At 39.7% G+C, this 15,475-nt stretch overlaps 1 protein-coding gene across 1 annotated transcript in view; it reads right to left on the bottom strand.

Moving 5' to 3' along the window:
• Nucleotides 1–15,475, bottom strand: part of necab2 (N-terminal EF-hand calcium binding protein 2) — a 94,167-nt gene that overhangs the window by 15,759 nt on the left and 62,933 nt on the right. The window contains exons 8-9 of the mRNA XM_077516463.1: nt 14,817–14,896; nt 4,670–4,726 (exon numbers count right to left, since the gene is read on the bottom strand). Coding sequence (XP_077372589.1) covers nt 4,670–4,726; nt 14,817–14,896 — 137 coding nt within the window. The remainder of the gene's footprint in view (nt 1–4,669; nt 4,727–14,816; nt 14,897–15,475) is intronic.

Genomic DNA, 15,475 nt, shown 5'->3' with positions numbered 1-15,475 from the left:
TTCCATGGAATCTTCCTAACTCAAAGAGACAAAAACAACGCCTTTGATCTCTTGGAGAAAAGCAAACAGTAGGAGGTGCATAGCTCAGGTGGTAGTGTGGCAGTCTCCCAAGCTGAAAGTCGTGAGTTTGTTCCTTTACCCTTGAGTGACTTTTATTTTTGTTTTTATTTTATTTTTTTCCATCCATCCATCCATCCATCCATCCATCCATCCATCCATCCATCCATCCATCCATCCATCCATCCATCCATTTTCTTGACCGCTTATTCCTCACAAGGGTCGCAGGGGGTGCTGGAGCCTATCTCAGCCGGTTTTGGGCAGTAGGCGGGGGGACACCCTGAACTGGTTGCCAGCCAATCGCAGGGAAGCTATTAATTAAGATTTGTCACAAAAGACCTCAATACCAAAAAGGCAATTTTGAATGTGACCGCATCCATATTTTTTCTTGAAAGATTAAACAAAATGAAGAACAATTAGAGGCTGCACTTCTGCAAGATGCGAAATTAGCGTTGGAGTAGGTGGGTGTTTTGTGCAAAGAAGCTTTGAGTGCAGTTAATTATGTGTTTCATTGTGACAAATATAGGGCTGCTAAAAAAAAAAAGCTATGTGAAAAAAACAAAAACAAATTCAAAAAGGTCAAATCACAAATCTTAAAAACTCCTGGGGGACTGGAAAATGAATCCTTATTTAAGAAAGAGAACCAGTTCTGTGCCTGTGACCTCATCACATTCTCATTGCTTCTTTTCTATTACCACCGTCTTATTACACCATAATCTCTAGCCAGGCTGCATTTTCCGTTTACAATATTCTACCATCTTATCTCCTTCCTGCTTTTTCTCATCTCTTCGAGGCACCTCCAGAGGATCAAAAGACTGAGCCGATACGGCACAAGGGCTTTGTCTTGCACTTCAAATGAGACCCATCATTAATAGTCTCTTGTTCGTTGCTCATGATGGCCCATGGCAAGCAAAAATGCATCTACGGTAATCCATCCTCTTATTGGTTTCATACATGCTATGATGTTATTATTTTTTCCCGCACAGTGGCACGAACCGCCCCAGAAACTGCAACCCAGAAATCATAGTGCTGCTTAGACGTGTGTGTAGTCTTGGGGCTGCTACTTCATGCACAATATCTCCAGTTAATAGGATTTCTTTTCCTTCCTACACTGCTTTCTAAGAAGCACAATTTGTAAAAGCTATAGCTGGCCATCAGAATCAATTCTCTTTGCCTCACTTGCCTGACTAGTACAGTTCTTGTTGCTGAAAAACATCCCGTTGCATGATGTTGCTATCACCAACTGGGCTTCAACTTAGGAATGGGAACGGGTGGTTGATGAGTGATGGTTTCGTCCAAACATGACGTTTGAAATTCACACCAGAGTTAAAAAAAAAAAATTTAAAAAATGTTGTCTTCTCAGATCAGAGAATTCTATCTATGATGGTCTAAGAGTCCTTCAGGTGTCTATTGTGGTTTGCCATGTGCCTTTTAATAAGGAGGGGCTTCTTTCTGGCCACTTAACCATCTACAGGTTTTTGTGTGTTTGTCTCTTTGTTGGGCCATAACTTTTTAGTAAATCTATTGTTATGTATTTTATTCTTATTTTTTTTTTAGGGTGATATTTACAATCTGTCTCGGGACTGCAGATGAAAATCAGCCTTCTTGCTAACTATGGCATATTTACAGAAATGTATATGTACTGTCCCTTATATAAATAAATAAAGGCGAGAAAGGTAGGCTTTTCCAAATCATGACCAACAAACTGAATTTATCACAGGTGGACTCCAATTCAGTGGCGGAAACATCGCAACGATGATATGCGGAAATAGGATGCGCCTGAACTCAACCTTGATTTTATGTAGGATTTTTTTTTTTAGGTTTTAATTTTTATTTTTAAGACATTTCCAAAACTCTCCCCAATGTTTTACTATAACATAACAAAATAAAAAGTGATGCACTGTGAATACATTCCGGATGCCATGCAATATATGCTTATCACACTATTGGCATTTACGACATTGGTTTGTTCTTTGACACCAAATAAAATGTAACCTAACAATTTATTTATTAGTTTTTGTTCAAATCTGTAAGAACGCAATGCAAAACAAAGCTATGTGCAATAAAGTGACTCGATGGCAGAGTCACATTTCTGCTAAAGGCCAGACCATAAAAAGGGGGAACCAGTATATTATATCTTGGCTCTGGTTGTGCAGTTTGGGGCAAGATTAGGTCAGCATTAGCATTAGAGGGATTGTTGTCTACAACTACAAACTTCCAACAACTTGGGGATCATTTGTATGCAACTAAAACCTATTTATGTCATTTTATAATAAGTACAACAAAAATAAGCTTAGAGATAAACACGCTGGATTTTTTTTTAGATGGCATGTATAAGTACCTTAATGTTCTTGCTCAGAGTGCTTTTTTTTGCATGCATTTTTAAGACACATTAGTCGTATCAATTGAAACTTCTACCACTCAGGAAAACCAAAGTGTTCTTTTTGGAACAGCAACAACGGTCTGTGCCCACAATAACCGTCCAATTTATTGAGAGCTCCTACTGTTTGCTGCAGCTAATGGGCTTTCATAAGGGGGTCGGCAGCAGGCTTAAGTGCTACAGGTAACTACTACAGGGCTCTCCCGAAGAGAGAAAAACAAGGCATAATGTCTTTTCCCAGTCCAATAGAAGCTAGTGCGGTGGTGCTTTCACTGACTTGAATTCACTCCATGACCAAACTCATAACTTACTAGTATATAACATTAATATACACTCATTGAAATGAATTAAAATGCCATTATTATTATTATTTTTTGTATAACGTTAATAAAGAAAGTAGAACTGTATTTTATATTAAAAACTGCCATGGTTTGGTTTGATTTTGTCCTCCTGTTTCTTTGAGCTCTTGTTGTTATCTGTGTTATGTTGTCCTTGTGGGCTTCCTGTCTCGTCAAACCTGAGTATGTCCACCTGTTTGCCTACCCCTCCTAATGTGTCAACCAATCAGCACCCTCTGCCACTTTGTGTCTTGCACAGCTGTGTCTCGTTGTGTCAATTAGTGTGTGTATTTAGTCTCTTGTCTCCCCTCTGTCTGCGTCAATTCATTGTCATTTTCCTCCTGTTATTATGCCGGCCTTGTCTCATTTTACCATTTTGGACTTTGTTGTTTTGGTTTCTTATTTTGTAGGTCATTTTTACCTCCTCGGTTTTATTTATTAAACATTTTTTTCAGCGCATTCTTTGCCTCCTCACCCTGCTTCCCTGCATTTGGGTCCACCACCACACCCCAGTCTTGCCAAAAACACAACAAAACATAAGAAAAGAGAATGCAAAGAAATGTACTCTATCCAGTTCCATTGTTGTGATTTATACGGCACAATCATCATACGGCATCGTTGCTCTTTAGGTTTTCTCAATATTCACAGATTCCACACACATGAAATGAGCTGATGACTTAGACTTCGTAGGTACGCATTTGAAAAACGGAGTGTCGTATCTACCTTCAAGTCAGTGGGTGGGCAGTCCTTTCTTTTCTTTTTAGCATAGCATGTCATAGCATTGACAAAGAGCCAATCACAAGCTGTGATGTAGGGGGCCGGGTGTAACACTTCATATGATTGGTGGAGTCAGAGAACATATTTGGCAGGGTTTTTTTCCCCATCATTATTGTCATGCATTAAACAAAATGTAATTACCCTGTTTTGATACTGTATCATGGGAAGACTACATATAGGCTACTTGTGTTAAAATGTACCAAAATGTATCAAAATATAGTAAATAGAAAATGTTCAGATTTCAAATAATTTTGACAATATTGCTGATAAATGGGCTGAAGTGTGGAGCAGAAGGTTGTCAACGACAAAAATATTTAAAAATAATAAATATGGAAAAACCTCAGTTAATTGAAGTGAGTTTTGGTCCTCTGACCTCTATATATGCATGCAAGTGTGGGGAGTTTCTGAAGCTGGTGACTTCAATTTTGGATCACAATACAAAGTAAACAAAATGACCAAGTACTGGCTCAATCAAGTTAGCATACAGGAATTCATCTAAAGTATACATGATGTTTTATATGAGAAGGAAATGGCTGTCGGAATTCGTTTACGACACATGCATGTGACGTTTTTTGTTTTTGTTTTTTTTGTAGCAGTCAACTGAATAAGATAACACATTTCTGCAGGACTGAATGTGCTGGTATGAAAAGGAATGAAACCAGGGCCAAATAGCAAATACAGTACGCACAAACCCTACTATTCATAATTACATCTTAAAAAAAAAAAAAAAAAACACTCACACATTGTCTTTGGCTTTCAAAAGAATACTGTAAATATATCTGTTATTTCCTTAGTGGGTGTTCGATATTAAAAGATGTGCATGACTTGATTCATTCTCCTGCAGCATACCAAACATCAATAAATGATTCAGATGCAGACAACTGCAAAAAAAAAAAAAAAAAGAATGCTTTATCCCGGGAAATCATTCACAAGCTTAGCACCTACTGTATTGAAAAGTCACAAAACAGGATCATGCAGGTTAAATAATAATTACAGTGCAGAGTCAATCCCGCCACTGAGCTAAAGCGCACATTGCCTCCCTCCATAAGGTACTACTGACTGACACCTGAGGCTGTGCATTAAGTTTAATACTCTGATATGTTTTGTGTCGACTTACTGCACTGGCGGTGCCATCTGTGTCCGTTAGCCTCTGGTGCAGATCAAACCAGACTGTCTGTAAGGGGAAGCACAACCGCAACATGTCAGTCAACAAAAGTGGACAGCAACTAAGAAACAGCTTGCAACATGCAAGGCCAGTTAGATTAGTAAATGGTAGACAGAAAAGAGGAGGAGGTGGAGGTGTGTTTGTTTTGTTTTTATATTAAAATGTGGATCGGGAGATCAAGTGGGATCTAGAAGGAGATGGATGGTATATGTCAATAAAAAGGCAGAGGAGGTCCAAAAGCGTTTTCGTAATTTCGCGCCATGAAACTGTAGTGAGCCGAGAAGACAATGACATTCATTCATTCATTTAATGTCCATAAAATACAAATTATTGGTGCAATAATCTTTTATATTTTCAGAAGCTGACGTGGACATACAGTAGAGATGGTTTTTTATATAGCATAACAGTGTTAATGCATCTGTCACATGATTGCAAAATTATGCCAAACCCCGCCCACCCTTTAGTGGCCTGGCCCAGAGTGTCTTCACATGCAAGGCTCGAATTAGGATTTTTCTTTGAGGAGTAATTTTGCAAATCAATACTTCATTTGAGGAGAAGCTATCTAATTTAGATGATCCATTTCTTTGACGGTTAATCCCAGGGACCCGAAGTAAGGACTTTTTTTTTTTTTTTTTTATAACAATACATGTGAACAAGATGCAAGATGGGAAGAGACATTAGAGTTATGAAATAGAGTGTCTGTCAGTTCTGCGCTCTCCTGACTCTTCAAAGGTCCTGCCCGCTCCCCTGACGTTTTATCAATGGATCCTCGACCTGATCCTATATGACAACTGCAGTCGGGAAATTAACATGTAGGTAGGACAAAATCCATGTTACAAAGATTCCATGACACAGGTGCTTGCCACATAAACGCCTGTTCACAGTATTACAAATTCAATGTGTTTACAGTATATGAGGTGCAAAATGTGAGTTTCGATCTGCAAACCACAATCCAGAACTGCTTATTATGGGTGCATTGAAAATGACTGAGCATCTTATAGGTGGAAAAGTGTTATATAGCTTACCACTGGTCACCAAAGTGAATCCAACATCTGCAGTTCTCCAGTGTACCATAAGATATCTAATTATTTATACTGTTTGTTATTGCTCCTCGGTGTTACAAAGGAAATTACCTCTCAGTATGATGCAGTGAGTGTGTTGCATACTGTACACATACTGTAAATTTAAGACCAGATGTCTATATTGAAGTGCCATGATTATCCTCCAGTCTGACAACTTGGGAGTCATATAAACTTCGTATAGTCAGTCACAAGAAGCAATGAAGGCCCCTTCCAATTAAGTGACTGGTAAACGCGATTACTCCAGTGAATAAGTTATGGCTGCACTGCACACTTAAGTGATCACGGCAGGGGAAGCCTCTAAGGTTTGCTTAAGTGGGTTGGTCTCCGTCTCTCACATGCTCATGCACAGCTGATAATGTGATAAGAAGGTGACATCACACTCAGATCAGCGTTGGACTCAAATTGAAGTCACTGTGAGCTCTATCTTTGTAGACAGGCGCACGTAAAAACGGGCACATCTCAATTTTAGTGCCTGTAGTATGTTTTGAGCTGTTTTGCACTTCTCTGGGCGTCCCAGGCACATTTGGCAATTGAAGTAGACTGGCTCGGCAAGATGGGTGCATCTTAATTTTCGAGTTGGGGCAAGTCTAATTTAGCGTGTTAGTCAATTTGGGAGACGCGCTACACCTCCTTGGGCATTCCGGAGCACTGAGCTGCTGAGCCCGGCCAGCGCATCTGGAAGGTAAAAGAAAGTAGGCTCGATTTTAGACTCAGTAAAAGCAGGTTTATGCACCACGTACGCGCCAATCTCATTTCTCAGAGCCAAACAACTTACCGTATTTTCCGCATTATAAGGCTCACCTTCAATGAATGACACATTTTCAAACTTTTTCCATATATAAGGCGCTACAGTAGAGGCTGGGGTTACGTTATGCATGCATTAGATGGTGCTGCGCTAAAGGGAATGTCAACAAAACAGTCAGATAGGTCAGTCAAACTTTATTAATAGATTACAAACCAGCTTTCTGACAACTCCATTCACTCTCAAAATGAATAAACAGCTGTTTTATTATTTTCTCTGAGGTAAAGTATCAGTATTAGCTAGCGATCCAAGATGGCGGGATCTTCTGCGCATGCGAGTCACCGATCGTGCAGGGTCACCGATAGCGTCTTGACAGCGAGACCTGTTGCGGCTCAATATTGATCCACATATAAGGCGCACCTGATTATAAGGCGCATGGTCAGCTTTTGAAAAAATTGAAGGCTTTTAGGTGCGCCTTATGGTGCGGAAAATACAGTAATTTACTTCTGCTCCTATACCGCCTTATTTTAATGCAAATGAGGGATTCCGCAACGATTGGCTGGGAAAATGCATGTACATGCACAGTATGAAAAAACAGAAAGAAATTTTGCACCAGACTTGCGCTTTTATACACACAGCATGTCCACCCCATTGGGAAGAATCTATTGTACTTCATGTCTGTTTGCAACAAAGGGGCTCTTGAGGCCTAATTACCTGTAAATTTGCTGCGTACATGCCCAAGGTTAAGACTATTAGAATAAGATGCATAGGATGTAAAGGGGCACAGTGAACATTTGCAGTCAATGTTAAATCAACTGAGCAAGTAAACTTCTTTGGTCAGGCAGTAAAATAGACACATTTACTGTCATGAGATATCAATGGCCTTTATAACATCAATCAACCAATTATTATAATACAGAATAGATTACTTATTTATATGCGTCACAAAATCCATACAGTACATAGCTTGTACACTTATACTTTCTCCTGCAGGTGACACCAATAGACGCAGACTGACAGATTCAATTTTACCGTAAATATTGCATTGAATTTAAATAACTCAAAACAGAAAGAGATCTAACAAAATTAAATGAAGTGAAATAAAGGAAATGTTTGCGTCTAAGGCGCCACACATCATGCCCTGCTGGCCTTGTACACATTTCGTCATTTACCTTTTCATTACCTTGTCATATTTCTTTTGCAACCATAATATGGAGATCCAAGAAAGTCATGCCAGGGCAAACTAAGATAAAGAAATATTCAAATGCCTCGGGAACGCTGCATTTTTTAACCATGACAAGAGCAGATAAAATGTCAGGCCCTCTGAAAATTCTAATCCAACACAGAATGTCAATTTAATTTCTTCTGGCGTATGCACATATTCATTGAAGCATTTTTTTTCTATTCCCTGTCATCCTTGGAATGACCAATTTGAAAGCACTTCAAATTCTGTTAGAGATGTTACAATGAGAATCCATCAACCTTGTAAGACTCCTAAAGTGAAAAACGATCACAAGGTTTGTCCTGCGGATCGGAGTACCCGGAGAAGACCCACACAGGCATGGAGACAACATGCAAACTCCACCCAGGAAGGCCGAAGCCTGGACTCGAACCTGAGTCCTCAGAACTGGGAGGCGGACATGCTTACCAGTCAGCTACCGTGGCGCCCGGTTCTATGACATTTGAAAAATAATTTGGTAAAGATGGTCGAACACAGTTTGCATTTGTGAAGTATTCAAAGCTTCAAGTAGTGAGAGACTCGGTGTGAACACAAACTAGGGATGTTCGATAGCACTTTTTTTCAGACCGATACCGATACCAACTGTCGATACCAGTAGTACATTTTGACAAAAAACCCAAATATATTTCCTTTAATTTTGACAAAAAAACAGCACAGTCACTTTTCAATAGTCTTAACACTCAAAATAAAACACAAAAATGCTCTTTTAGTTTAAGAATCACAATTTTGCAGTATTTCCAAACCGGTGAAGTTTTGGTGAAAAACTGCTGCAAGCTAGCGCCAGTTACAGACAAGGAGGACTCACTTAACGTCTTCCCTCTCTGCCATCGGTCGCTTGTAGTCGTCTGCGTCACGAGTACTTGAAAACAGGCTGCTATCGGCCCGATACCGATACCTGGTATCGGTACTCGCCCATCCCTAACATAAACTGTATAATATTGATGGCTTGCAACCCAAACCCGACACTGTAATAAATTAGCTTCTTTTTAGCATCTCAAATTAGCCATTGAATATGATTTTAAAATGGTGTTCTGTTGATGATAGTATGAAATAATATATAATAGCAGTTTAAGATAAAATACCAATTGAATTGAAGTGCTGTGTAACTCAAAGTTTAGTTTTATTTTGTTTTTCCTGAAAAGTAGTAATGTTGCATATTCATAAATACCCAAATACATACACAGCAACAAGCTGTAAGACAGTCAGAAAGTAATCAACCACTCACTCAGTCTTACACCTCCTCCAAGCCTGACAAACTGTGGTCTTCCCTTCACATAGTCAAACAACCTTCCTGAACTTTCCTTTCCTAAGTAATAGAGGCCAGATGATGTTAACTCGTCCAAGTAGGACTATACCCGATGCAAAAAGAGGCCAGCCTCATCCCCTCCAACACCTTCACGGTACCTAAACAGCAAGGTGTGTATAGCATCAGTGGTCTGTAGTCTCAGGCACTCCAGGGTCTTCATAGCGTGTGAAGTGAGTGCCACCGGTTTGCAGTCATTTGCTCACACCAATCTTAGACACATGACAAATGTTTTCCACAAAACCACGACCCTCCCTTGCCTGCCGGATCAGGTTAAATATCACCTGGCCGTTTGGCCCATACAGCATACTGTCGGGGCCAGCCGCCTTCCCTGGATGAAATTTCCCTCACCTCTTCTACTGTGAGGTGTGGAGAGGGGCTAAGTGAAACAGGTGACGCCCCTGCAGAGTTGGAGCTGCTGTGCTGAGGAGGAGGTGATACAGGTAGAGGGGCTGCTGCGAGAGGACAGAACGAGTGAGCTGTTGAGGCAGTGAGCAGGTTGGAAGCTGACTGCTGAGTCAAACCTGTTAACAAGTTGTCGGACTCATTGACCTTCTTAAAATTACCGTTGAGGCCTGGCTGTTCCTCTGCTTGTAGCAGGTGATGGTCTGCATTCCCCTTCACACATCTCTGTTGTTTTACTGCAGCTTCCTTTCCTGTGTGTTTTAATCCCTCTTAGCCTGTCTCAAACTCCCCTTAAGCTCCTGTTGCGTTTGCTAGTACCTTCTCCTGATGCCTTTTGATGTTGCAAGTGATGCATATTGTTTGGAAAACATTGCACAGTCCTCACCAGTTCAACCATATCCCTTGCAGAAGGTCAAGTAGCTTGTGAAACAGTCAAATTTCTGGTAAACAGCCACGTCTCTTGTTGCCTTCAGTGTCCTGCAGTAAATCCCAGTTTGTGAACTAAGGCCTGGCTTCTGGATTCCACTTTCTGAACGGTTACAGAATGCCTCACAACACAGGGTGTATAGAAGAAATGAAGGCAAACCAGATTGTCATCTGACAGGTGGAAGAGCTGATGCAGTGTAATCTTCCTTAATATTTGCATACAGCAGATCCAGGGTCTGTTTTTCCTTTGTGTGATAATTGACATACAGTCAAACCTCGGTTTTCGAACATAATCCGTTCCAGAAGGTTGTTCTAAAAGTGATTTGTTCGAAAGCCGAAACAATTTTTCCCATTATAATTAATGTAAATAATTTTAATCCGTTCCAAGTCTAAAAAATTTTTTTCCAAGTCTTTTTTTTTTTTTTTTTTTTACTATTTTACACCATAAACTGCACTGTATACTGTTGACCATAAATAGAAAAAGGTAGAAATAGACACTGTTTTATTTAGATATCCTATCAAAAATGATGAAAAACAAAAAAAAAAATGCAAACATTTCTTTTTTAAATTCAACAGTTCTGCGCACTACTTTCCTCTTTTGTTCACCAGCTTTCACTTACTCACTTGCTTTCTTTGGACCCATAATTAGGGGCTAATACACGATGTAAAACTAAAAAAAAGATTTGCGTAAATAACAATGAACAGGTCTGCTCCAAACGAACTTTGAACACGAATGTGCTACGGAGGAAGCATCCTGGGCATTCAAGTTAGCTCGTCTCCCGAGTGAGTCGCGTTCAGGTACGCTCGGCTTTTTTCAGTTTGGTTGAGAACCGAATTTTTGGACGAGTTCTGAGACATAAAATTCTCAATTTTTCTGGTTGAAAACCGATTTGGTTGAGAACAGAAGCGTTTGAAAACCGAGGTTTGACTGTACTGGGAAAAACCTATTAATGGTGATGTGAATGTGACATGATTGAAATCTCCTGAGATTACAATGAACGCCTCGGGGCGATGGGTCTGTATTCAGGCAACAGTCTCGTGGATGACATCCATGAAGAATAATCTCTCAAGTTTTCGTGAAATATGCTTGAAAGGTTTTCATTCCTTTCGCAAGGCACTGCACTAATTCAGCAGGAAAATCGCATAAAAACTGTGATTTGCTAAATAATATGGCATTAACTCCTTAACTCATTCACTCCCAGCCATTTTCACATAAGCAATCCCGTTCGCTCCCGGCTGTTTTACTGGATTTTCACTGATTTAGCAAGGCCCACAGAATATTGTGTTCTATTGCTATAAAAGCATGGAACCTATCAAAAGAAAGATTAAAGTCTCTTCTTTCATCAGGAAAAAAAAGTATGTTTCTATCTGTTTCCGTTTTGCAGCAATTGGCATTAGAATATAGCTAAGTTTCATCAGTTTTCACAAATCTATTTAAAATTGTAAGTAATTGAGCTTTTTTTCTAGATGGCCCTGGTTGATCTCCTTTGCTCTGCTGCCACCTGCTGGCCGTTTGTGTAATAACTACCATTTCTGCAGTTGAGAGGCTGCATCAAAGCCTTCTGTATGCTCTAGCATAAAAACAAAAAACAAAAAAACGTATAAATACGTTTTTGTGACACTTAGAACATAAAAAAAAACGTATTTACACGTTAATGGGAGCAAATGAGTTAATAAGACCATCCCTTTTTATGCAGCTCAGTCGGAAAACTTGTTATGAATCCTGTCAGAGATTTACATCAGTGACAGATGGGAGAACCAGCAGAAAGAAAAAAAAAGCTTGTTTATTTAAACTAAATATTAATACTTGGTCACATACTTATATTTAGTGATCTATAGTTGACAATACTGGAAGTCTCCCATGCTGTGTTAGCACTTCTGTTGGTGCCTGCATTGATATTCAGAGTTGTGTGCACTGCGTGTACAAATGTTGTTGCACACTAAAACTATAAAACTATGTCGGCTGTTAATTAAAGAGAGTCTTATTAGTGTCTTCCTGGGACATGCATAAGCTCAGCTTAAGCTTCCATTTTCTGCAGCTCTAAGTCAGTGCAGTGGGACATTGAATATTCAACAGATATTCACCACCATGCATAATATAATGAATTTAACACTAATATGCCATAAAGGTATAAAGGCTCTTCTGTGGGGAGTGTCTTTGCCAGAAAAAGATGTGAGCACATCATATCTTTACTCTAGCAAGCAAATGCATGTTTACTGTAACATATAGTGATACAATTATCAAACACTTCTTTTTATTTATCACGGGTTCTGTGTGTGTTGGAGAAGTGTGTCAAACTGTGCAGCTTTGGATGAGCACCTCGAACACATTTCACAGATTGACCTGGAGTTTGACTGGTTATAGTGGCTTCATTTCTGCTCATAAGACCACAGGCCAAGATGTCATGGGTCTTTTGGTGAGACACTCTTGCCAGAGCTGCACATGCATCAGAAAATGTAATGATAATACTTTCTACACACAATATTTCCAAGGATAAAGTCCAATTCCTGTAAATCCACTTTATAGCAGTCTGTGCAGCCTTATGATCATGCAACAGTTCAATTTTGAGAAAGAATCCCTATAGATGTTCAGAATCACAGAGGCCAAATGCACTTTATGAGGTTTTTTTTTTTGTGTTATTTAATTTCATGCCTGACAGTATGCAGTTTTGAAATACAAACCAGGGGGAAACAATGCCACTTGGGGATACAACTGAGGAACAACAGAAACAAACAAAAAACAAAACATTTGTTATTGTTATCGTGCTTTATGGCTCATGGGCAAAGTTGCACACCAGTTCTATGGGGCTATGTATTCCAGAATACAGGTTGCGTGATTTAACCTGAGGTGACGAAAGGTTTGAATGAGGCTGTCCAGTGAGACAGGTTAGAGAAGTTCAGAGTCAGTCACTAGCAGCCGATGAGACCCAAACCTGTTCACTGGTAGATTTTGCATGCTAAACCCTGACCTTTCATGGGTCTCTTCCCACCTGAAGTAAACTTGGCTTGTCCATTTTTCCATGCTCACATTGGTATTGAGGCAAAACTTCAGGGTGGGCAAAAGCCTCCTTCATGAGTCCTGCCTGACGAACATTCACATAACGAGTCTAAGGGTTCTGTAATATTCGTTGCATCAATTTAGCTGGAAATAATTAAATCATTGCTCACTGCTCATTTTAGCAAATGTCGACAATGGCCCTTTTTTAATATCTCGGGATGCATGTGCCTCCTAATTTGCAAAGGTCAAACGTACTAGGATTGTATTTTGTTAAATCACTGTAAGAAGCGCTACAGAACCAAAAAAATTTTTTTTAAACGTGTGACAACTTTAAAATATCTGATTTTTAACAGTGTCGGTGTGTTTGCATATTTACATATATTATATATGCATATTACGGCCCCAAAAATGTAATTCACTTTGCAAAATAATAATAATGATACTAAATCATGATAAGACAAATAATTTCTATAAAACAAAATAGGGACCTTTGCTCGTGTTCTAATTATAAGCCTGCTTTTGTCATCTACATTTACCACAAATGTACCACTGAGAATATTTACCATCTTTTAAATAAAATATTAAAGGGACACCAACATGAAAAATCAACTTTTTGGAGCTTTTAGCCGTGGTAAAATGCTAATCCCTCACCAAACATGACCGAAGTGGTGTTTTCCTCCATTACATTCTCTCTGAGAAATTCTAGGTCATTCCGCTCTCCAAGCACCTCCCAACCTGACAAAATGAGTTGTTGGCACTCTATGGCATCATAAGGTGCGGACCCACCCCCGCACCGCCTCTGCAGACTAAACACACGCCCACTTTCTCTCCATGGGATAGTGACAAAAGTAGCCTTTATCAGTAAACATTCTGTCCAAATGAATTCAAAGCAATCAATTATCCTTCACATTTGCAATGTCAAAGTGTAATGACAATTGGCTGTCTTAAAAAAATCCCCCCGTGGTTCTGGCTGACACTTGTGCAAGTAAAACTTTTGCACTATTGAACCTAACTTAACGAATAGTATCGTGTTTAGTGTGCTTGCTCCACAATTTCTTGCGGCAAGGAACCATTTTGTTTCAAATGTTTACTGACAAATTGATGGCTTGCATTCAGAGGAGCGCTCCAACGCAGATCTCCAACAGCAGAATGCAGTCGGCTCGCCGGGGGCGCGGCAATCACACGGGGAGAGGCGGAGTTTTACTGAACCGGGCGTTTTACTTCAGTGTTAGAAAACTAACTAGCAAAACAACTAATATTTTATTTTTAAAAAAAATTACACCGCCACGGTGTCAAAGGTAAGATGTAATCATTATATGCCTATAGTTGACTGTTGGAAGGGCTTAAAATACCCCCTTTAAATGTTTCCACATACCCCCTCCTATGTGCTTGCGTACCCCACTGTACACCTGGTTGGTTAATACTGCTATACATTACAGTTGTTTTGAGTGATTTGTCTCTTTTATCACTGCCTCTAGAACTGGACATTACCTTCAGTTATAGCTGCTTCTGGTGTTGTGGTTCACTCGTTTGAAGCAGCTCAGCCTTCTGGGGATCCATTAGGCTTAACATGTTCTCTACTAGACTAAACAGGCCTCCTCCCCCTCCTCCTTTCGAGAGCAAACCTGCATCTATCCTCCTCAAAATTAGACATTGTTTACTCTTCTTGCAACCAAGAACGAAGATACATTTATTCAACTCCAATGAGTGGCAGCAAGAGGGAAAAGAATGGCTAAAAATAGATGCGATCAGATTTTCTGTTACTGCAAGGGCATGTCGGTCTGTGGACACTAATGGTGAGGGAGGCACAGGGGCATGAGGAGTATCAATTACAGGATGAGGGCACATGCACACACACACACACACACACGTCCAGTATGTGCATGTTTGGATGGATTCTTACTTTATTCTCCAGTCGGCCGATAAGTTCAGACAGGCGATTGATTTGAGCCTCCAGACCCTCTTTCCTTACCTCCACTGCACCTGCAGCACACACACATACACACAAATAACTATACTTGAACACTTCTTTATAGATTATGCCTCCAGCTTTGGAGATAAACTGCAGTCTTGCATTTTACTGCCCCCTGAATTTATTGAGGAATAAACCAGTTATTTATTAAATACTGCAGAACCATTTGTGACAAGTTCATTAAAACCACCGGAGTCCTTCTGATGTTTGCATCTGCATCACTTGAATTCAGCCGCTAAGAGCTGTCACAGAAGCACACTTCGGTGTTGTGCTTCACGGCTTTACGGTTGGGCTCCTATGTTTACATACCCTGGCAGAATTTGAGTTGTGTACCCTTCTTCTAAGAAAACACATTCTTTTGATTTTTTAATGAGATTCAAATTAAACTGTAAAGCATTTTACAAGCAAATTAAACATGACTAAACAAGACATTGCAATAAAGAAAACAGAGGTGTTGTCCCCGATCAGTCATCAGTCATATACTGTACTCCCAATCATTTCTAATATTTCACAAGTTCTGCCAGTGTATGTAACCTTATAAGCACAATTGTTTAATAAATTAGAAGGGCAACATAGTAGAAACATCAGGT

Source organism: Festucalex cinctus, chromosome 3 (genome assembly GCF_051991245.1).
Source record: "Festucalex cinctus isolate MCC-2025b chromosome 3, RoL_Fcin_1.0, whole genome shotgun sequence".
Lineage (NCBI taxonomy): Eukaryota > Metazoa > Chordata > Actinopteri > Syngnathiformes > Syngnathidae > Festucalex > Festucalex cinctus.
The sequence above is the reverse complement of the archived record's forward strand: the minus strand, read 5'-3'. Positions and strand labels throughout refer to the sequence as shown.